This window comes from Enhydra lutris, unplaced genomic scaffold (assembly GCF_002288905.1).
Source record: "Enhydra lutris kenyoni isolate GAN:26980312 unplaced genomic scaffold, ASM228890v2 scaffoldscaffold8, whole genome shotgun sequence".
Classification (NCBI taxonomy): domain Eukaryota; kingdom Metazoa; phylum Chordata; class Mammalia; order Carnivora; family Mustelidae; genus Enhydra; species Enhydra lutris.
In genome coordinates this window covers 374,626-396,760 of record NW_019154092.1, presented here as the reverse complement: position 1 = coordinate 396,760, position 22,135 = coordinate 374,626, and the positions used below count along the sequence as shown (strand labels likewise).

Sequence of the window (22,135 nt, the reverse complement as noted above, 5' to 3'; positions counted from 1 at the left end):
CTAGCCAGCTTGTGCCCCGCCCCCCCCACCCTATCCCGATCATTTCTCTTCTTGCTGAAAATAAGACGGAAGCCCAGGCAGAGTGTAGGGGGAGACAGTGCATCTCTGCACCCTGGCCCTCCTGCCTGGTGTACCAGCATCTCCTGGTCTCCCTCAGGCTGAGGAACACCCAATTGCCTGCAAGTTACTCCTGGCCTCTCCCCTGGGGTGGTCCTGAGGAAGGGGCTTCCAGGTTGGCCTGTCCAGGAGGGAGCTCTCCAGTGTGGTCAAGCAGCCCCTTCCCCAGCCCTTGTCTGTCACAGACAACCTTTTCAAGTAGAGGGATCTACCCCTCCCTGTTCTCTTGTCAACAACAACACCAACACCAACAACACCAACCCTATAGATAATTATATATACCATAATTATGGGTATATTTTTAAGATCCGTTAATGACCAAAAGTTGCCACCGAAGTTGGGACTGCTGGCTGGTTGGCATACTGAAACACGATGTAAAGCAGGGAGTCATAAGAAAGGATTCTGAACTTTAAACATTTTAACTTAAAACAGAAAATCATAAACTCCTCCCCCAATTTTGGGGGCAGGCCATCTTTTCTCAGAGCACAGGCTCACTTGCTGGAGTTGCTGTCACTGTTCCTTCTCAAACCACAGCACACTACGGGTGACATCCAGTTGACTTTCTCCATGTGGCATGTGGTGGCAAAGTAACTGGGACCTGAGTCCTGGGTTATCATGGTTCTCTGTCCCCGTCTTACCACTGTCTTGCCCACACCAAACCCAACCATAGCTTTTACTGAGGCTTTCCAGAGCATCCACTGAGTTTCCACAAAATCCCCCTTACATTCATGTCATCAGCTTGTACAGTATTCAAGGACACAGTCACAATGCCAAGTACGGATGGCACGCACAGGTTTGGGCCAGACACCACTGACTCTAAGTGGTGGGCGCCAAAGTGCAGGGCACATGCTCCAGTGAGCACAGAACACCCCTATTCATCCAGTGAGTATTGGTGATGGGGGTAAGAGGGTTTCTGAGCACCATGCTTTCTATACGGTTTGTAAATGATTCATCATTTCATTTACCACAACACCATCTTTGAAAAATGGGAGCATGTGCACACGCGAGACACTTTGGAGCTGGGGAAACATGGCTCCGCACGGATGGGTTCTCTGGTGCCTCCCCACAGCCACCAGGGCCCTGGCTAGTGGGTTAGCTTATCCATGTCCCCCCAGCTGGCCCGACTGGCCCGGCACTGGCACCCTACAGATGAGCTCCCCTTAAAGGCAGCCCCCCCCTTCTGGGCCCTTCCCAGCTCCCTTATTTCAGACCAGAGGCAGGCGGACAGGAGAAGGACCAAGGTTGAGTGCGCCGTGTCCCCAGCTGCAGAGAGGCCCCAACAAATGGCTCTACCCCAGTGAGGCAGGCTCTTGGCCTCCGGGTACCGCTGAAGATGAGCAGGGAGGCCCTTCCCTGCGGCATCATACTGCCCTGTGGCTCCAGATGCCCACAGCGTGAAGGCTGACCAGATGAGATGTGATAGCGTGGCCTGAGGAACACTGACTCAGGAGGAAATCAGGCCAGAGATTTCTCCGGGCCAGGAGCAAATAAATAAATAAAAACGGAAAGGTCCCACATGCAAGGGGGAAGGAGGCCCAGATGGGCAGGGAAGACATGTAGCCTTTACTGAAAGTTGAGGGGAAGGGGTTGCTGCCTGCGGTGGAGCCTGGCTCCCCGTTTCTGTAGCGAAGGTAACTGGTGACTTTTGGTCAGGCAAAAGTCACAGAAGCACCTGGGTGGAGACTCTAATTTAACCTCACTGCGTCTCTTGCCCTGCAAGTTCTGGCCTCTGAGTGTGGTGGCCCAAGATCCCATCCCCCACCCTGGCTACCCCCCAAGGCCAGACCCTCTTTGCTGAGGACTTTATGGGCCAGGCAAGTGCACAGCTCCTTCCCTGAGACCCTCCTGCCGCCCTGCAGCTCCTTTTTTGGCTTTCCCACCTGGAAGGTGAGCACTATCTCCCATCTGTTCCCTTTTTCACCTTGCCCTACCCCACCGTCTGCTTCCCCAGCCTCCTGAACTCATGCGAGCCTACAGGCTGTGGGTCTGGGGCCCCTGCCCTCTTGCCTATGCCCAGCCACCCCTAGGAGTCTGCAAGCCAGCAGCAGCCTCTGACCTGTTGATGGGGTGCTCAAGAAGCAGAGCCTGAAATGGGGATTCTTGGGTCCATGACTGGTGGAGGGAGCAAGCTCAGGAGAGAGAGAGGCAGAATGGGGCCAGGGAGGGAACCAGGCGGAGGTGTGGTTTCAGATGCCTTTTTGGTGCAGCCTGATCCCTGGGCGCTCTGGAGCCTGAATGAAATCAAGGCTGTCCCACCTCAAGGGATAGGGCAGAGCCTCCCAGGGCCCAAGGCAGTTCTCCAGCAAGGGGTGCAGCCATGAGCAGGTAGGTAACACTGATATGATGGGGGACAGTGTGCCTGCAGGGAAGGGGATCTGAGGGCACCTGTGTCGTCTACTGCATGCTTGCCTTCCCTCTGTCCACCCCACTCCCTTTCTGGAAGAATCCAGAGCCTCAGGTCAGGGATGGCCTCAGGAGAGCCCTGTGTCTGCAAATAGCCACCTACCTCCCAGCCCCCAGCCTCTCAATGGAGACTGCTACAGTGACCTCTCAGACACCCCTCCTTTCTCCTGGCCCCGGCACTCTGCTCTCCCAGCAGCCAGGGGGGTCCTTGTCATATTACAAGGCAGAGAATCTGTCTCTCCTGTGCTCAAAACCTTCCCACAGCTGGCTACCTCAATTCTGAGCCAGAGTCTGGGGCCCCAGGGTGCTGTGCTCCCTCCAATCTCCACCCTGCTGCACTAGCCCTCCTGCTGTCTCTCAAGTGTCATCCACACTTTCAATTCAGGGCCTCTTCCCTCACCCTAGAACACTCTTTGTCCAGAGAGCCAATCCATCCTTTCCCCAAATGGCGCAGAGGTGCCCTCCTGCCCATCCTATTTATGACTCCCCAAATGTCTCACAAGACTGTATTTTCTAACATGGTGGCTGCATAACTCCCTTATCATATTTACTGCCCTCCCCTACTCACATTTACAGAATGCCAGCTTCACAGGGCAGGGGCTGTTGGTCTGTCACTGATGTGTCCCACAGGCCCACAGGTACCTGACAGGGAGCAGGTGCTGAAAAATCCACTTCAGCCCTTCGTACTGAGTGAGGGAAGGGCTAACTCATCACTGGGAGGGGACAGCAGGGACTTCTGGGAAGTTTTCCAGAAAGGCCCTTGGCCTTCCCCCAGATGGACACCACAGATGTGTGGCCCCCTCCCATCTAGCCTTGGCCATCTCTGATACTGCTCTGCCTCTGAGCCACTGGCCCAGGATGTCCCTTCATCTGCTAAGCCTATCAGGACTGGGCTCCCATTGCTGCCATTGAAAGCTTGCCCCCATCCCGACTCTACCCCAACCTCAAGACCCTGAGGTTCCCTCACAAGCCCTGGTCCCCACTCTTGGCCTCCTCACCCAGCCCCAGCCTTGCTGTGCCAGTGACAAACCAGAGCCTGGGGCTGCAGCTCACCCTCTGCCCCAGGCCTCAGCAGCCACAGTGGCCATTCCCTCCATACTCCCCCTACCTATACTGGTCCTCCATTCTTCACCTGCCACAGGAGAGCCCCAGAACAGCCAGCGAGACAAGACTACACACACAAGGATGCAGGCCACAGAGGAGCTGAGCCCAGTTGAGGAGCTCGAGGGGCTGGGGCAGGGATGATGGGTGTGGCATGGCTGTGGAGCTTCCTGGAGGGGGCGGGTGGTGTTGGGGCACAGACAGCCCCGTCAGTGCTTCCACGCCCTCCTCCTTGCCATGGCGTGGGGTAGGCTGGAGATGTGCATGCATACGTGCGTGGTGTTATCATAGAGGAAATCGATGCCTGGCACTGGCCCAGTGTTTAAGGGAAATGAATAGATTTTGGCCGAGGACAAAGAGAGTTTGATTAATCAAAAATTGGATAATGGAAGCAACACTCTAATTATTTTTCTTCCCAACATTTTATCGAGAAATATGTTTGCACAGCATATCAGAGGTAATGGAGTGGGTGAGGGAGGGTGACCACGCTGGAGGAAAGATCAGCTTGGAGACAGGGCCACTGCACCTCATATGTGCTGATGGGGGCAGGCCGGTAGTCTGGCTGGCTGGGGTCCTGGTGGTTACTTCACGGGGCCACAGGAAGCGAGAGGGGACATGTGGTACAGGCCAGAGGCTGCACACAGCTGGGACAGCCTGGTTGCAGAAGATAGGGTGGGTAGGCGTGCCTGCTGCCATGGAGGCCAGGGGGTGCAGAGGTAGGGTATTACTAACTCAGGTCATCAGGACCTGATGGAGCCAGGGTGAAGGCTGTAGGTGTCAAGTCCTCTAACCTTTGGTCAAGGAGGGTCTTCAGAAGTCCCTCTGGGCAACTGGAGCAATTTCCCATGTTCGCCCTGGTGAAGCTGCGTGAGCCGCCCCATGGCTGAGGTCTGACAGAACCACCTGACCCCACGGGATGGTCCCCTACGCCTCCCTAGTCACGCCCTCCTTCTGCCTGCACTGTCCTCACTGCTACAACACCATTTCTGTGGTCACCCGGGGTCCCAATTCCAGGCAGCCTATGAGCCTGAGGCGCCTTCAATTGCTCATTCATTAAGGGTACAGGAAGAAGCTGCCACAGGAAGAGGCCCACAGCGACCTGAGCTGTCTGTTAGACTCAGAATTCTGGCTGCAGAAGCACTGAAGAGGAGGCAAGTTCTCACCTAATCTGGGGGTCAGAGCCGGGGTCCAGAGGAAGGGGCACAGAAAGAGAGATGAAGACCGAGCTGCAGCTTCTAGGCGAGAGTGAGGGCGAGGCGGGTGGGGTTGGCCAGTCCCTGGTGAAGACCTCCAAGTATAAATCCTCCCCCAGTACCCATGGTAGGTGTCACTCACCAACCATGACCACTTTCCCTCTAAGCCACAACTCAGCCTTGGGAACCTTCTCAACACTGTGTGCCTGGGGCAGCCACTCCAGAGTTGGTACAAGAAATGAGAACTATCTGTACCTCTGACCAAGGCCAATTTAAAGGTGAGGACACCGAGGCTCCGTGAGTGCAGAGAATTTATCGGCATCAACATTACAGGACTAGAACCCAGGCCTCCCGATTTCCCATCTAGTACTTTTTCCTCTGCACCTGGCTGCTCTGCTGAGCTAATCTTGGGGGCAGAAGGGTTATCTGGAAAGGCCACTCAGCCATCACATGGTCACCACAGATCACCGTGTTCCTTTCCTACTGCCAGGATCTTGACTTGCTCTCTCAGGACAGCTTCCCGTGGACATGCCTCATGTCACGACCATTTGAAATGCCCGTGTCTGACCAAGGCCTCATCCAGGCACACCCCAACACTGCAGGGCCAGGTGTCAGCCTGAGGCCTCTGATTTCCAGTGGCAGGGACCTGTGTCTGTGATGGCAGTTTGAGAAGCTGGACAGCCACCTGTCTTGGCTTGGGAGTGAACCACAGTCGGGCCTCACTGGCGCCCAGCCAGTGGTGTCCATCTGTAGGTGGTTTGTGTTTGTCCGTCAAACCTAAAGCCTGAACACACACCTCTGGGGACCCAAAAGCATAACCTTTGGGGAGTGGAGGACTGAGCTAGAGCAGTGGTTCTCTAGTGTGAGGGCTACAGCCATCCAGGGGACCCAGCCTCTGCATGAACGTAGCACAAAAGCTCCTGTCTGCCCTGTCTCCTCACCAGTATTTACTTCCCCCTCCAATGGTGATTTGCTGAGACCCTACTGTGGCAAGGCTGGGCTCTGGGGGCTGGATTGACAGTGGCAAACAGCAGAAAAAGGTCTTGACCTCCCAGAGCTTACATTCAGATTCAGGAGAGATGGTAAACACAAATAAGACAGGTAGTAGGTTACATCATGATGAATGCTAAGGGGGCAAACAGACGCAATCACCTACTGGGGAAAGCCACCCCATCTTCTCCTCATGTCTCCATCTCCTCAACTGTGAGGACAAAACTGAGGTAGAATTCAGCCCCCTCTTGGAGAAACTGGTAGTGGAAGTGAGCCGAAGGCACCTGCCCGCTGTACTCCACAGCAGATCCCGCTGCTGTCCCAGTGAATGCCTATGTCTGGGCTCTGGGGGAAAAGTGCACAATTGAGCCCACTGTCCTCTGCTCCAACACCACAACCTTGACCTCCATGACTCATAGTGGCATGGGGCCTTGCTGAGGGTGTTAGGGCTCAGGTCCCGGAAGCTGGTCTGCAGCATTCTCCATCCCAGGGGTTGGGGAAGGCTGTCAGTGGAGGCAGGGTCTCTTTCGGAAAGGTTTGCTCAAACCACTGCCCAGTCTGCCGGGAGAGCCACGGCCAGCCTGGACGAGCCCTCAGGGATGGGTGTGTTTCTGGTTAGAGGCTGCTGGAAGGAATGTGGGGCTTGACACTTTGAGGCTTCTCCCTGCACCGTGGTTTTTAACAGTCTTGCTTCTTAGCACTTTTTGATGGATTCTCCAGGGATGTCTCTAAAAGAGAGTTATACCTTAATTTAGAAGCAAATAACTTAAAACTCTGTGATGTAGCAGGTTCCTTTGGAAAAGAGATGAATTCAAGGAAGCCACTGTTGTGTGAAGCCACCCGCCATGCTCACCTGGGTCCTGCCAACGGCCCTCAAGCCCTCAGCCCTCAAGTTGTGCCCCCTGCCCAAGGCCACAGGGGGTCAAGGGACAGAGAGGGAGGAAGCAACACTCACAGGAGGCCAGGGTTAGGTTCGCAGGCTGGCTCCAACTGATCCTACTGGCCCCAAGTGCCTAACACAGCCCACCTGCCCCCCTGCCCAAGGGACGCAAGTGAAGGGGAGCCTGGGTGGTGGGCCCATGGCACTGCCCTCCCAGTGCCACAACCAGGCCCCAGGCTTGGTTTAATGCTCTGTTGTCTTAAAAGGTTTAAAAACTTAACAAGGGCCCCACAAATTATGTAGCTGGACCTACCCACCATGTTGCTTATGCACCCCACGCATACCTCGATGTTTGCATCTAAAGACCCGCCCCCTCGGGAACATCCTCTTCCGCATTGCTCCCACCCCCCTTGGCCGTAACCTGTCCCCCACTATGTTGCCATCATGATTGTGCTTCTACCTTACTTGCTCATCCATCCTTCTAAATCTCTACTTTCTGGAAGCTCCTTCTCAGTGCATCCTCTCAGTGGTGAGGGCCTCGAGGCCTGACTCAGTCCCTCTAGACCAACCTACCCTTGATCTCCAAGTGCCCTTGGCCAGTCCCACACACCTGGTGCCAAGGACTCCAGGTTTCTACCTCCAGCCTCGCTCTCTCCCCTTTGACTGCCACATAACAGCCACGTCTACCAGGATCTAAGCCAACCACCAATTTCCCGCATCTTCCTTCTTTGCCAATGCCACTGCCATCCCTCCAGAGCTGTCCTTGCCTCTTCTCCATCAGCAGGTCCTCTTTAAAATAAATCCTCAACCAACGCTCTTCATGACCCCTACTGTTTCCACTGCCCTGGGTCAGCAGCCTCCTCCCCCTAATTGCTGTAACGGCCCCTCATGGCCCTCTGGTTTTGCCCCCATGCCCATCAGCCACACAGGTCTTTTAACAGTGGAAGCAGTTTGAATCTCTTCTCTGCTCCAAACCACCGCAGGGCTTCCCGCCTCACCAGGGCCTGCAGAGTCCTACCTGAGCCACGCCATAAACCAACCCACCCGATGGGGCTCTGGCTACCTGGCTTTCTGGTGGGGCCCCCAGCAGCTCCAGTGCCTTTGCACCTGCCATCTCCCTCCGGATGTTCCTCCCCATCAGTTACAGCTCATCTGCTGCTCTCCATGGTACTGTGCCAATGGCCCCTCCACACAGCGGCCCCCTGACCCTCCCTCTCTGTACTCTCTTCTTTAGTTCTCTTCATGATACCTACCTTACCTGGCAGTCAGTCACACAGGTGTTGTGCCAGCCTCCCTGGGTTTCCATGAGGGCAGACACTGTGTATGTCCTGCTCCTTACCTTACCCCGTGCCTGGCACAGCACCTAGCACCCAGCAGGTTCTGGTAAATATTACCCAAAGGAATGAATGTATGCACGAACCATTTCCATCTCCTCAGGCTCTGTACAGAGGGCTGACATCTCCTGTGTGTTCCAGGAGTGGTCAGACAGTCCCTGTGGTTAGTTCCTGTGAGTTTACTCCTGTGAAGCATCTCCCCTGCCAGTGTGGACCTGTGTAAAGGGGCGAAATCCATAGGGAGGACCTATGTAGGGACTGGTACAGGGACCAGGCAGGGAACTCTCGGCTCTGTTGATGAATGAAGACAAAGGAACTTAGTCAGGATGGGGGTGACAGGGCCAGGGCCTGACCCATGTCTTTGGAGGCCTCGAATGGAGGCTCTCCCCTCCCCCAGGGGAGTCTGGGCCTTCCCATGTCATTCCCCGGTCTGCCTAAGCTGTATCAGGTCACCACTGTGGGGCTTGTCCTCAGCATCTGCCCTGATGCCTCTATCCATTTCCTTTTGCCCTCTTTCCTGCCAACCACAGTGCCTGCTGGCCTGTGCCTGGAGGCTCAGTTACCCCAGGTTTCCTTCCTGGGGTTGTGGGAGAGCAGTGTGCTAATCTACCTCTTCCAGAGTTCCTGCAAGCCCTGCTATAGTCAGCAGCAATGAGAATGCCCTAGGGCCACATGTCATTTTAGGTCTTTTGAGGGCTGGCAAGGGGACAGTACAGGGCTGCCTCATCCTCGCGTCCAGGGAAGGAAGGCACAGTACACACTGTCATCACATATGTGTACCCACGAGAAAACCACACAGCTAGGTTGAGGCTGCTGAGGCCACACCCTGAGTGTCAGGCCAGCCTTCCCACCATGCTGTTCTCTATCCCACTAGAGTCCTACAGGGGGCTCTGGGCAGCCTTGCCAAGTCCACCTGGTTACCCAGAAGTTCCTGGAACCACCCTAGAAGCTCCTGAGATCTGGATCAAGGAATTCCTGAGACTCCAGGAAACAGAAGAGCTGAGAAGTTGGGGTCAAAGGGAGGGATTCACTCTGTGTCCCAAATCTAGAATCCTATAGCAGGTGCCCAGAATGTGGCCTGGCAACAGGGACAAGAGTGAAGCGGCTTTGTCCCTCTTGGCCTGGTCCGTGCCCCTACGAGGGCAGGCAGGCCCAGCTTTCACTACAACAACATGAGCCTTGGTGAAAAGACGAAGGTAGGTGTGTGTTTGGGGGTTGGGGGGTTGGCTACACAGATAAGTAATAAATAGCCCCTTCAGAGGGAGAGTGAAAACATCCCTGGGAGCAAGCAAGCAAGCAGATCTAGGGTGGAAAGTGACACTCGCCTTCCGAGGGAGAGAGACTAGGTCTTATTCACCTCCTGTTGCAGAAGATCAATGTCTGTTAGAGGAACACACCCGAGTTTTAAACCAAATGTCAGAGTCTTGTCCCCGGAGCATGAGGAATGCTGAAGGCACACCACTTCATCCCATGTGATCAGCCCCTAACTGGAGGTTCTCAAGCCTCTTTGATTACTATTCACAAACTCCCATGCCCCAAAGGGGCAGAGTCACCAGCTAAATCTCATTCTCCATCCAGGGTGTTGGTTAATCCTGTACCCTGACCCTCTCCATGAGGCAAGGTGCCTGGAAGGGGAGTCCTAGGCTGCAAGGAGCCTAGGACTGGAGTCTTTCAAGCTCTTCCCCAGGCCCACCCCAGCCCCTAGGTCACAGAGCTGCTCCCCTTTACAGGTGAAGAAACTGTGGCCTCCATCAAATAGCCACTGCTAACAAGAAATGGGATGTTCCATTTCCCCAGCTCCGTCAGCCCCTGTGCATCCCCCACCCACCCTTCCCGCCATACCACCTGTGCTTTCCCAAGCACATCCTATGCTCCTCTGCCAGACCTAACTGCTCGAGTGCCCTCTTTGCGCTTTGGTCCATTTTATCCTCTCTGTCCACAGTGCCCACCCCAGCTGTGCTCACATTCTTCAAGCTCCAGTTCAAATGTCACTTTGCCCATAAGCCCGTCTAACCCCAGCCCAGGTCATCTCTGAGGTCCCTCCAGAGGCCACCGGCATCCACGCTCAGGTTTGGGTTATCTGAGCAGAGATGTTTCTCCCCTGTGGGGTGGTGAGTCAGTCCCGGGAAGGCAGGCCCAGTCCACTCCCACCTCAGCGCCAGGCTCTGGGGGAGCAAATGCTCAGTAAATATTTGTTTAATTGAATTTGGCCAAGGAGCCTCCTCCAGACAGAACCCAAGGCAGCAGGAGTGAGTCCCCAGGGCAGGGAAATCACTTGGGCAGAAGGGAGCCCATCAGGGGCTGGGCTGCCTCACCAAAACAGGCAGACCTCGCCTACCAGGCGGGTCCTTCCATCCTGAGACAGGGACTCCAGGGAACCCTGGTCGCAGCACTTCCTTCCCATCCTCTTCTCTCTTGTGACAGAGAACCCCAATTCTTGGCCTAGGCGGATTCCTGCCATCATCACCCAGGCAGGCTCAGCACCGCCCTGCAGACAGAGCCCCCTTGGATCTCCCGCAGGATACGGAGCCCCTTACATCTCTCCCCTAACATCTCTCCCCCCCAACAACCCCTAACACCCCCACCGCCTTTTAAGGGAAAAAAAATATTGAGCCAGGAACATATCACAATCGCAGCAGGTCGATACTCATCTCTTGCTCTAAATGCCTCCAAGGAACCTGTTCTCTACAAGACCGATGACGGAAAACTGCGAGCCACTCGGCCCCGGGGCCCAGGCCTCCGGGGCCCTCTCCTCCGTTTCAGCCAAGGCCACGCGTCGGCGCTCCAGCCGCCCGGGGTCGCCTCCTCCCCGCTCCCCTGGGAGAGAGACCCCGCCTCAGCGCCTCTCCTGCAGGTCGTCTGGCCCCGGCTCCGCACCGGCGGCTGTTCTGGGGGGGGGGGGGCGGGGGGCGACGCGGCATCCCTGGCAGCCCCTGCCCACCTCCCGGGCCCGCAGCCGCCCCCTCCCGCCGGCTCCTCGGCCGAGTGGCGCCCCTTCCCAGCACCTGCCGGGCCTTCGGTCGCCCCTGCCCACCTCGCGGACATCTCCGTCCCGGTCGCCCACACCCCGGTCGGGCATCCCTTTCGCTGCTTCCCGGCGCCCCCAGCCCGGGCGGATCCCTAGCACAAAGGCCCGGGCGGGGCCCCGGGTGGGGGTGGGGTGGACGCCCCAGCCGCTCCCCCAGCACCCCAAGGTTCTGCCGCGCGCCGCGGCCGCGGGTCGGCTCACTCACCTCCGGGCCGCCGCACGGTGCATCGGCCGAGCTGCTCCGGGTGGGGCGGGGCGGGGCGGCGAGCGCGGGCCGCGGCGCCCTCGTTCCGCACTACGCGGGCGGCGGCACCCGCGCGGGGACGTGACCGGACCACGGGCGGCGCACACCCTTCGGCCGGCTTGGCTCCCTCCGCCCGCTCTCCCGCGCCGCCCGCCGCCCGCCGCCCGCCCGCGGGTCCACCCGCCCCGCGCCGCGCTGCCGCCGGCAGGGGGCGGAGCCGCGAGTGCAGCGCGTTGCCAGGCCAACCGCGGGCGGGGGTGCCGCGCGCCCGCCGGTGACCACGCGCTGGGCGCCGCCGCCCCGCCACAAGCGCCGGCTCTCTTCTCATTGGACAGGAGTGGCTGACGGATGCATGTGCGGTCCTATGGCAACGGGTAGGGGCGGGGCCGTGGCTCCGCGCGCCGCAGTCCGGCACGCGCTGCCCGCACCGGTGTCTTTGGGAGTCTGCTGCGCTGAAGTCGCGGAGCTGACCCAGCGGGACCGCTTCTCGCAGAGCCGGAGACTGAGCCTAAGAGTGGCGGATGGCCCAGGCACCCTCCTCCCCCCGCTCGGCTCCCTGGGTTTGAATTCCAACGCAGTTCGGCACTTTATGAGCTCCGCGACCTTGGGCAACCAACTGACCTCTCTGAGCCTGTTTTGCAAAGTGGGGCTAGTGGCACCGGCTTCTTTGAATTGTCTCGACGATCCACTAGAACGCGTGAAAGGCTATGCAAACCCTTAAGGTATACACCGGTGAGGCTGGAGCAGCGATGGGAGGGACATTAGTCATCTTTGCTGCACATTCCCCCAGCGTGTAGGGGCTCTTCAGGGTCCCTGGCAATCCTGGCTACAGAAGGTTGCCTTGAAAAGGAGGAGAGGGAGAAGGGCCCAGGATATATCCCCCAGATCAGAGAGGCGGGAGGCAGCCGGCTCCGTTAAGGCCAGGATCCCCCATTGCCGCCTTGGAGAAGCTGGTAGAAGGTAGAAGTCATCTCATGTTCAGCAAAATGCACCTGAGCCAGTCTGCCAAGTTTTGCTTTCAGTTTCAGCGGGAGCCCATCAGTGGGCCTCAGAGCCAGGAGGGCACTTCACTCCTGTGCTTAAAAGACTTTGGCCAGAGAGCCAAGATATTAATGTCTCTGTCTTTTCCATCATTATAACTTGAATCTTTCTGTATTCTAGAGCATCCCTGGTAAAAATGTCAGATTCCCCCAGTTAACACCTTATCACTTTACATCCTCCTGGGCACATTATAAGGATCACCCCACACTGGGCAGAAGCACTGGAATTGACCATTGACAGGGGCAGATTGGGTGGTCATCCTAGTCCAGGTTTGTGGTCAGAAGGCAGGGGTGGGGGTCTGGTTCGGCAGGCTGGGCACTGTGGCATTGCAAGATTATTCCGTTACTGCTCTGGGAATGTTTCCTCTGCTGAGGATGAGATGAGAGACTGTTGAGATGGAGATGTTGAGATGGAGACTGTTGGCTCTACTTGCCCCCCACCCTCACCCTGTGACTGACATACCCACATGTGAATAAGTTACCTAAACTGTCAGGGACAGGACAGATGCTGGTGATGGGCATCATGAGGCGAACCTAGACCTGGCAGAGTGCTTGCTGGAGGGGGCCAGTGAGAACCAAAGGGAGGTGGCCAAAAATGGAGGGGGGCTCCTCTGGATGTGTGCCTTCAACCCCCCTGGTTGGGTCAGGCTGGGCCTCTGCTCACAGGATCACTCAGAGGCCAATAGCTGGTGATACCAGTTAGATGGCAGGCACAGGCCCTGCCCTGATGTGGATCAGAGGTGAGCGGGGGTAGGAGGGAAGCACAGACTGGGCTCTGTTGCCTGTACACCCTTGGGGTGGGGTTATTTCACCTAGATGAGCCTCAGTTTCCTTCCCTGTTAAGGGGGACTCAATAAAGGGTCCTTGGAGAGTGATTCTGAGGGGAAATACATGTGGGCACAGGATTAGAGAGGGGCAAGGGCAGTTTCTGTTGTAGGATCAGGGTCCGAATGGAGCTGTTTGCAGGGGCAAGCCTAGAGGTCAGTGTAGGGTGACCCTCTGCCACAGTCCAGGGTGAGATCAGCAGCTAGCCCATGAAGTAGCCTCAAAGGGCTGGCTGCTCCCTCCCTCACCTGAGTCTGGTGGCCACCAACGATCGCAATTCTTCATATGACAATCATTTACTGTTGACCTCCTCTGTGCAGGCACAGTTCTGGGATTTAGACCCCTGCCTGGTAGACCTTCCTATCTGTGGGGCAATAATCCACCATTATAGTTGTGTGCAGCCTCATGGAGGAGACCCACCAGGGCCCTGGGCACATGTGGCAGGGGGAGAACTGGGCACTGGGAGACACCAGGATGGAGGTGGCCTATGACCTGGGGCAGGGGAGAAGCATGTTTCAAGGTGGGGAATGCACTGGGTGTGATGGAGCCATGATGCCTGCAGGAACCCATGGAAGATCAGCTGGAGTGCGTTGGAGCCAGCAAGCAGGTGTGGGTGCCAGAATGCAGGGCTGGAGTGGGGACAGTCACACCAGGCTAGTGGCCCTTCTGTGAGATTGGGGATGTCAGCCCAAGAACCACTGGAGAGTTTTAGGATTAGCTTTTTAAATTTGGGTAGGAGGATGACAAGTTTTGTTTCATATTTGTTTGCTGTATGTGCGGTCCCATTAATGTACATTGTCCTAGTACACAGAATCAAATAACAAAATGTCAGCTAGTCAGCCCTCAGAAAATAAGAAAGCAGAGATTCTCCATGAAGCTGAGTTCAGCGTAGAGTTGTAGGATCACCGAGCGACAGCGTGTGTCTGGCTGCAGCCAAGATAGAGGGATGGAGTGAGGGGCAGAGTGGGGAGGGCGGGGGCCAAACAGGAGGCCCACATGATAGGAGATGCTGGAGGAAGGATGGTGCTTGCTAAGCAGATGGTGGACCAGTGGGAGAGGTGGCTGGGAACCAGCGAGTAGAGGGTCCTGGTACCTTGGGAAGAGAGTGTCTTGAGAGGTGAGATGGGGTCAGCCACATCATGTGCTATGGGAGGCCACATAAGCTAAGAACAGGGATGTGTCCCCAGGAGCAGAGATAGGCACCGGGGGGGGGGGGTTGGCATGCCACCAATTCAGGGAATGGGGGCCACATGATTCTAACCCTGGATGGGTGGGTCTGGATGCCCTGGGGCAGGGGCTGGCACTCTGTCCTCATTCCTTCTTAGCCAGGAAAACAGGACCAGGAGACAACAGCTGGGACCCTTTTGATGGAAAGAGGAAGGCCCTGTTCATTGAGCCTCATACTTCACCAATCCAGCAGGGACAGATGGCCGAGGAGCGGCCTCTCTAGGTGCTATCAGGCTATCCTCCAGGAAATGACCAAACCTCAACCACAGGGCATTTTGTGCCCTGGGCACCCTGTTCCTTCAATTCCAGAGGGATTGGTGGAGCTTTCTGGGCCATAAACCACTGAATCCATCCTGGCACACCAGCCATGCCAGACCCGGGGCCTTCCCCAAGTACACCTATACCTCATACCTTTGTCCTGCTGCCCCATGGGGTCCAGCCTGCCTGGGCCTCTCTTCCTGCATGTTCAGAATCCCTAGGACCCTGGAATTCCTCATCAACTTAAGTACGAACCTGTGTTGTCATGACGGGTCCTGGCTGACTGCCATTTGTCTCCCCACTACCCAAGGATGGGGGTGGTGGCTTCTTGCTCATCTCTGGATGCCCATAGCACCATCCTCTCTGGCTCTTCTCCCAGCTTAATCTGCTCTCCTAAGCCCCGCTGACCAATTCTCAGGCTGTGGCAGGACTGAGTGGGTTTCTCCACTTTGTTTCCTTGGGATCTGTGCAGCCCCCCAACCCCAATTTGAACAAGCCATTGCAGATCTGGGTTAGTTATAAATAGCCAGGCCTGCAACTCTCCTTTTAGCTGAAAAGCAAAGTGAACGAGTAGAGAGGCACACCCGGCACGCGTTTTATTTTTAATCTTCTCCCTCTGTCTCAGAATGAACCCGGGTCCTGGTGCTCAGCATTTCTAGGAGTGGAGGCCCAAGACAAATGCCTGCGGGAAAAAAACCCCAAAGTAGCCCAGGGCCCTAGCTTTACCCTGGTCTGCTGTGTGACCTCAAGCACTTGAATTGCTTCTCTGGGCCTTAGTTTCCTCACCTAGGGAGGGAGCAGTGGAGGTGATGGCCTCCAGCAGTTTGACTTCAACTCTTCGTCACGCCCCTCCTCCAAGCCTGTGCCCAGCAACACCTATGGGAAGAGGGAGTCCCTGGAAAGCCCAGATCCAGATGCAAGTGAAGCCACAATCAAGCTCCAGTTTGATGATGCACAAATTCCTCATCCCCAGGCCTTTGCTCAGCTGTCCCCCAGCTAGGAACTTTCTCCCTCTATGCAAAATCCTTCCAGGCAGCAAAATCCTTGGTAAGTCCAACTGTCATCTGCCTGCAGTGAGTTGGGGAGGGGCTGTCTGGGTCAGGTTGTGGTAGAGTCAGACCCAATGGCTGGGGCAGGTAGGGAGTCTGTGGGGCAGGTGCCCCAGTGGGCAGTGGAGTTAGAGCAGAAGGCCAGGTGTGTGGTCTGGCTGGGGCCTGATGGGGAGGGTGAGGCTGAAGGGGAGAGAGGGGCTGTGTTCCCACAGGGCAAGGGCGGTTCAGCTTTTGTCTTTGCATCCCACTCCTCGACCCTCACCCCCACCCCACAGGCCTTTGCTTGTAGCTGGGTCTCAGTAGTGGTGGAATTACTTATGATGCTAGGTCCAGATGTTCTGGGCTTATGTGATAGTCCCTTCCAGGGAGCATGCTCCCACCAATCACTACCCCTTGGCATTGCACAACCCCTTGCCAGCTAGGCTGGTTTGCATATCGAGGAAAACAGGCTCTGGGAGGTTAGGTAACTTGTCTAAGATCACACAGCAGGATACATTAAGGAGTCCAAGACAGGCATTTTTTGAAATCTGCGTGTACTGAATTTTAAAAAGTGCAGTGCTCTTAAAGCAACGGGCAACTGCTCTTCCTGTGTTGTGAATGCCCTGAGAATAAATGTGGCAGAGCTGGTTGCTGTACTGGGACACCCCAATGAGAAGCTGGTCAGGGGCAGAGGGAGCCACTGGACATGCATCTGTGCCCCTCCACCTCCCTCACCCTGGGGCACCTGCCATTTGATGTCCTCAGGAAGTGAGGGAGGAAGGCTGGAGTGATGTCTTCAAAGAGGAAATCCCTGGTGCTAATTGGCACTTAGAAACCTTTAGGCTAATTAACCTGTTGATTTGTCTCTCTAGAGTAAATTAGAGGGTTTAGCTGGGGAGGCGGAAGAGAGAGGTGTTGCTGATGGCCACCTCCATGGGGGCTGTATATACATGGCCTCTCAGTGGGTGGTGTGGGCCACTGGGGAGGCCAGGATGAGGGCCAGGGGGAGCGCTGGGAAGAGGGAGTGTGCCCTCCCCAGTATCGCCCTGCTCACTCCCCAAGGAGCAGTTCTGAACACAGGGGAGCTGGGCCCCTCAGGAGTGCTGCCTGGACCTGGTTCTGGGTTCCCCTCCGGACATCCCTCAGGAGGGAGAAGGAACTGAATGGAGGGAAGTGGAACCCATTCTTGAGGAGCCTCGCCTCCCCACCTTTTCCCAGTCCCGGTGTCCCAGCCACGCTGCCATGTAGAGCACCCCCCTTCCTGCGGGTTTTTTAGACCCCCTTGGCCAGAGTCTATGGATTTCCTGCTACCTCTGGTTGGAGGCACAGCTCTTCTTTGTATATAAGATGGTGGCCTGTTCATTTGTGCCTCAGATTTGATTCCAAGCTTTTTCCTTTCCCCAAGGGCTGGCCAGATTGGTCTGGGGTTTCTAGTGGCTTAGAGATGTGGGTAGGAAGGAGGCGGTTGGCTGTTCCCCCCACCTTCCTTCTTGTGCAAGGTAGTTCCTCCTATGCCTAGGCCCTGCAGGGATGGCTGCTGCTTCTCAGGCTCCTGAGCACCTGTTGAAGGCTGATGCTCCCCCCCACCCCCGCCCAGTTACAGGTGACCAAAGGACGGCACCTCTGGGGGTCCTCCAGGGCTGTGTGGTTTCCACCCTAGCTTGTCATCCCCAGATTCCTGCTAGCTGCTCAGGGGTCTGGCAGCCAGGGGCATTTGCGAATCTCCTCTCCCCTACCAGCTCTGCAGGCCTCGCCTTCCCCCTCTTGCTGCCCAGAATGGGTCGGGGTGACTGGCCCAGCCTCAGTGCCCTTTCCCATCCTGTAGGAGCCCAGGGCATTGTCAACAGTGGCCTGATCCCATCCCTGGTGTGGAAGCTGCAGAGGGAGGAGGAAGAGATCCAAGGGCTCCTCCTGGACACACTGGCCGCCTGCCTGATGGTGGATGCCACTGAGGCGCTGAGTAGTAGTGTGGTGCCCTTCCTGAAGCAGAAGCTCCTCAGTGCCAACAACAACATTCGCAGCAAAGCTGCCCGCACGCTCATTGCAGTCAGGTGAGCCTGGGCCCGCGTGGATGGAGTGGGGAGGGCAGGGGCTGCCAGCCTGGAGCCTTCTGCTTAGGCTCAGAGAAGGCACCTGAGCTGCCTCCCGGCCCCCCAGGAAGCCAGCCTACCCCAGAGCTCCCTGTCCCCTGGGGTAGGAGCACTGTCCTATTGGCCTGTGAGCTTACCACTCACGGTCCCATATCCCCAGAAGAAGGCCCCAGTCCTGGGCAAAGCAAGATGGTTTGTCCCCCCTCCTTGTGAGGAAGGCAAGCACAGAAGTGTGGTGATGCTCGAAGTTACTAAGTTGTCTATAGACGCCAGGCATTATCTATAAGCGGTTCTCTTGCAAAGGGGGTGATTACCTTTTATAGGTAAGGACATGGAGGGCACAAGTGTCCAGCTGTTGATGACCCAGGGTCACATGGGATCAGAGTCTAAATCCTGGCCTGGAAACTGAGGGAACACAACGCCTCAGAGCAGGGAGCGATGGGGGGACAGGGAGGACATATGTGATCCCAAACAGAGACATTTTCTGAGGGCAGAGGTCCCTCATCCCCCCAAGTCTATATCTTAGATATGGCCACTGCCTACATCCTGGCACCTTGTTCCTCCCCTAGCCCTGACTGTCCGTCCAGCTGGCATTCTTTCTAGAGACCTGAGCCAGCATTTTGGCAGGTCTGGCCCCCGATCCAGACCCTGGGGAGCTTGTGAACGTGGAGATTCCGGAGCCCCATCCCAGATCGATCACTATTTGGACTTCGCTCAGAGGTCTTGCAGTGAAGCCTCTGAGGACCCTACCTGCTCTAGAAAGTGGTGACCTCCACCAGGCCTGCCTGTGTCTTTTACCATGCCCTCCTTTTCGTATGTTACCCCTCAGGGGAGCTCCTGAAGACAGGGCTTTGCTCTGGTTGCTGGTGGAGAGCAGGGCTTCGAAACAGAGGAGCTTTGGTCCCCTGGGAGACAGGCAGCACTGTCTGGAGACATTTCTGGTTGTTCTAACTTGAGGGAGAAGGATGCTCCTGGCATCGAGTTGGGGGAAGCTGGGGATGCTGGTCAGCATCCCACAACACATGGGACAGCCACCACCACAAAGAATCATCCAGCCCCACGGTCAGTTGTGCTCTTGTCTCCGTGTCCTGGACCAGGTCCCGCCAAGGTGCTCGTCAGCCCTGGCCACGGGAATGAATGAACACACGGAATCCCTGCTGGCGGGGCCCAAGACTCTACATCTTTGATCAAGTTCCCAAAGGGAGCCCGTGGGGAGCCCAGCACATTCATTTTCACAGCATCATACAGTGCCAGGATTAGAAGTGACTTACAGCGTCCTCTCCCCTGAGGGTGGCTCTGCACGGGTGTCTCCCTGGCAGCTCGCCACTTCCACTTCCGTGCCTTAGCCCATCTCTGGCAGCTCTGGCTCCTGCATGGAGTCAAAATGAGTGTCCCTGGGTCCTGCTGCTCCCCATCTTAGGGCCAGGGGAAACACGTCTGATTTCTTCTTCATGGGATACCTTAGGGCCAGTCTCCGTCACCCCCTGGCTCCTCTGCAGCTTGGCCTTCGGTGGCCGCAGGCTGTGCTCCCAGGTTGTCCCAGCATGGGGGGAAGACCCAAACTTCACACCAGCACTCGCACCCTGGTACCTCCTGGCCAGGCCCGGACCCCCAGGGGTGGTCCCAACACAAGCTCTCCTGCTGTCCCCTGGGGTGGTCCTAGGCTTCCCAGCCCCCTCCTCTTTGTCAAGTGAAATCACACAGCTGTCCCCTCTCTGACCCAGCATTCCTCTGGACGGCAAGAACCAGGTGTGGCAGCATGACGTCATCCCCATCCTGGTGCACTTGCTGAAGGACAATGTGGAGGAGGTGCAGGCCAATGCTGCTGGGGCCCTCATGTATGCCATGGTCACCACCCAAGGTGAGGTCGCCAGCTGCATCGCCTGTGCAAGGGGGTCACTGCAGCCTCCAGCATGCTGGCTGCCCCTGCGAGTTTTCCAGAACTCTCATTTTGTGCTTAGCATCCCGGTAATGCCCTCTCCCTGCCCTACCAAAATACTTTCCCTGGTCTGTTGTTGAAGTCTTTCACTTTTGGGCCAAGGCTCCACCCTCCCTCTTCTTCCTGGCCTCAGTGGGTCACCTACCTGTGGCCCTCCCTGGTCACTGCCATTAGGACCTCTGTCCCCTCCTACCAGGCTATTCCCTGGGCCTGGAATTCCTGCCTCCAACCCAGGCCCCTTGTATGCCTCAATTCTGGGATGAATTATGTAGTTTGCCATCCTTGATTTGGTTATCCTAAGGCCTAAACAAACTCTGGAGCCCTAGCTTCCATGTTGTTTTTTGATCAAAATTACTTTTTTTTTCAATGGGTAGGGGTGGGGAGCAAATAAGAGTATGAAATTACCTCTCCCACCTGGGGACTCCCCCTGCCCCCCACCAGACAGGCTTCCATGCTAAGTCATCCAATCCTGGCCACAGGAGCAGCTGGGGTTGGTTTCCCCACTTGGGGGCCAGGGTGGGTCATCCCACGTGACTGCTGAAAGCTCTTGGTCTTTCCCCATGCATACAATTGCCCACACCAGCCCTGTGCCCTGTGCTTTCTTGCTGTTCCATGGAGGACTGACTGGGTCTCTGATTCTTAATTAGCATGCAGCAAAGCTCCCCCAGAACTGGGGCTCTCAGCCATTCCCCACTTGATGCTAATGGTGGAATTTGAAACGTACCAGAGGAGGAGAGGTTGGGGACTTCCCCAGAGCCACAGCCCCCTTCCAACTGTGCAGTGAAGACACTGACTACCAAGGCAGGGACTCCCCTTGTGTGTATATCCCTCTGGTGGGGCGACTTCAGTGCAGTGTCTTGCTTGGGAGGTCTTGTCTTTCCTGTGGGAGCTCTTGGTGGATCAGAGCTCCCTGTGGGCCCAGGAAACACCTGGAAATTGGGGATGTGAAGCCACTTTTCACTGAGCTGGCACTCCAGCCAAGGGCCCCTAGCCCCTGCCATGTGCCAGGCCCTGTGCTGGGTGGTAGGGACCTAGACCCTGGATCTCAGCCTCCTGCAAACAGTTTGGGGGGAGTGGCAGAGGGTTGATGACCTAGAGGAGAAGCATAGCATGCAGCAGGCACAGGACAGGGGCCAAGCCTCCTCTGGGAGGGGCGTGGGTATTGACTTAAGGGACAGTGGAAGTCAGCAGGGCCGAGGGTGGCTGTGCAGGTTCTAGCACACAGAGAATAGTACATTGAGCACGGCAGGAAGCCGGGGGGTAGGGGGAAACTACCTGGCCTTTTAGCAGGCCAAGACAGCAGAAAGATGTCGATGGTTCAGGAGGGGTGTCTCCTTTACAGATTAATGTCTGCATCCTCCACTAGACTGTAAGTACCAGGAGGGAAAGAACTCTGTGAGTTTTTGTGCCTGGAGCAGAGTAGGTGCTCAAGAAATACTTGCCACATAAACAAACAATTGGATTTTAATTTTTGTGCTGCCTTAGAGAGCTGGATTGCAGGACAGGCATCAGGTGGGTGGGGAGAAGCCAGTTGAGGGGCAGGAATGAGGAGGCCAAGACTGGAGGCAGAGGAAGGTGCCACGGCCTGCACTGGAGTGAGGGAAGGTACCTCCCCCGAGGCTGCACAGGCCAGAGGCCAGAGTTGGGCTGGGGTGGGAGGAGGTGGAACAGGATGGCCCCCTGAGGATGCCTGGTATTGGTGGCCCACAGGAAAGTATGCCGCCCTGGACACAGAAGCCATCCACCCGCTCCTGAACCTGCTGTCCTCACCCTTGAGCAAGGCACGTTTGAATGCCACCAAGGCCCTCACCATGTTGGCTGAAGCTCCTGAGGGCCGCAAGTTCCTGCAGTCTCATGTGCCCATCTTCCGCACCCTCGAGGAGGACCCCAGTGAGGCAGTGCGGCGGGCAGCCCAGATCGCCATCAAAGTCATTGAGTGGAAACCCTGAGCCACTTGCTGGGCCAGACCTGATAAGCTGCTTGCCTGAATAAATGGGCTGAATCTCTTTATATTGGGTCTGAATGGCACTTTATGGTCCTAGAGTGTGGCCACATCTTCCCTTTCTCCTACAAAGTGGAAATACCTGGCCCCGAAAGACTGGGTCATGGTGGCCAGGCGAGAAGGCATGGGCTAAGTCCAAGGCCCAGGGATGGAAGGATGGCATACCAGCTCTCTGTTGCATCCAAGAGTCCCCTCAGAAGGTAGAGAGCAGGGCTGGGCCTTCCAGGTACAAGGAGGAGCTAGGAGTTATATTGGGGGAAGGAACACAGCTGGATCTGGCCCATCCAAGCTTTAGATACTTGAGCGACCAGGCCACTGCACCGCTTAGCCAGTTCTGCCCCCTGCCCCTCAGGAGGGAAGGTTGAAGTGCCAGCTCATGTGGGCAATTTCAGGAGGAGTGTGAGTTGTATGAGGCCCCCTAGGCATGTGTGCC

General features: G+C 56.6%; 2 protein-coding genes across 2 annotated transcripts in view; one reads left to right on the top strand and one right to left on the bottom strand.

The window, feature by feature from the left end:
• Window positions 1–11,304, bottom strand: part of LOC111142486 (G protein subunit alpha z) — a 51,424-nt gene extending 40,120 nt beyond the window's left edge. The window contains exon 1 of the mRNA XM_022495689.1: window positions 11,252–11,304. The gene's annotated coding sequence lies outside the window, so the exon portion shown is untranslated. The remainder of the gene's footprint in view (window positions 1–11,251) is intronic.
• Window positions 1–21,702, top strand: part of LOC111142488 (radial spoke head 14 homolog) — a 109,384-nt gene extending 87,682 nt beyond the window's left edge. Inside the window, exons 4-6 of the mRNA XM_022495691.1 lie at window positions 17,497–17,722; window positions 19,486–19,622; window positions 21,411–21,702. Of these exons, the coding sequence (XP_022351399.1) occupies window positions 17,497–17,722; window positions 19,486–19,622; window positions 21,411–21,649 (602 nt within the window). The 3' untranslated portion in view covers window positions 21,650–21,702. The remainder of the gene's footprint in view (window positions 1–17,496; window positions 17,723–19,485; window positions 19,623–21,410) is intronic.
• The last annotated feature ends 433 nt before the right edge of the window (window positions 21,703–22,135 follow it).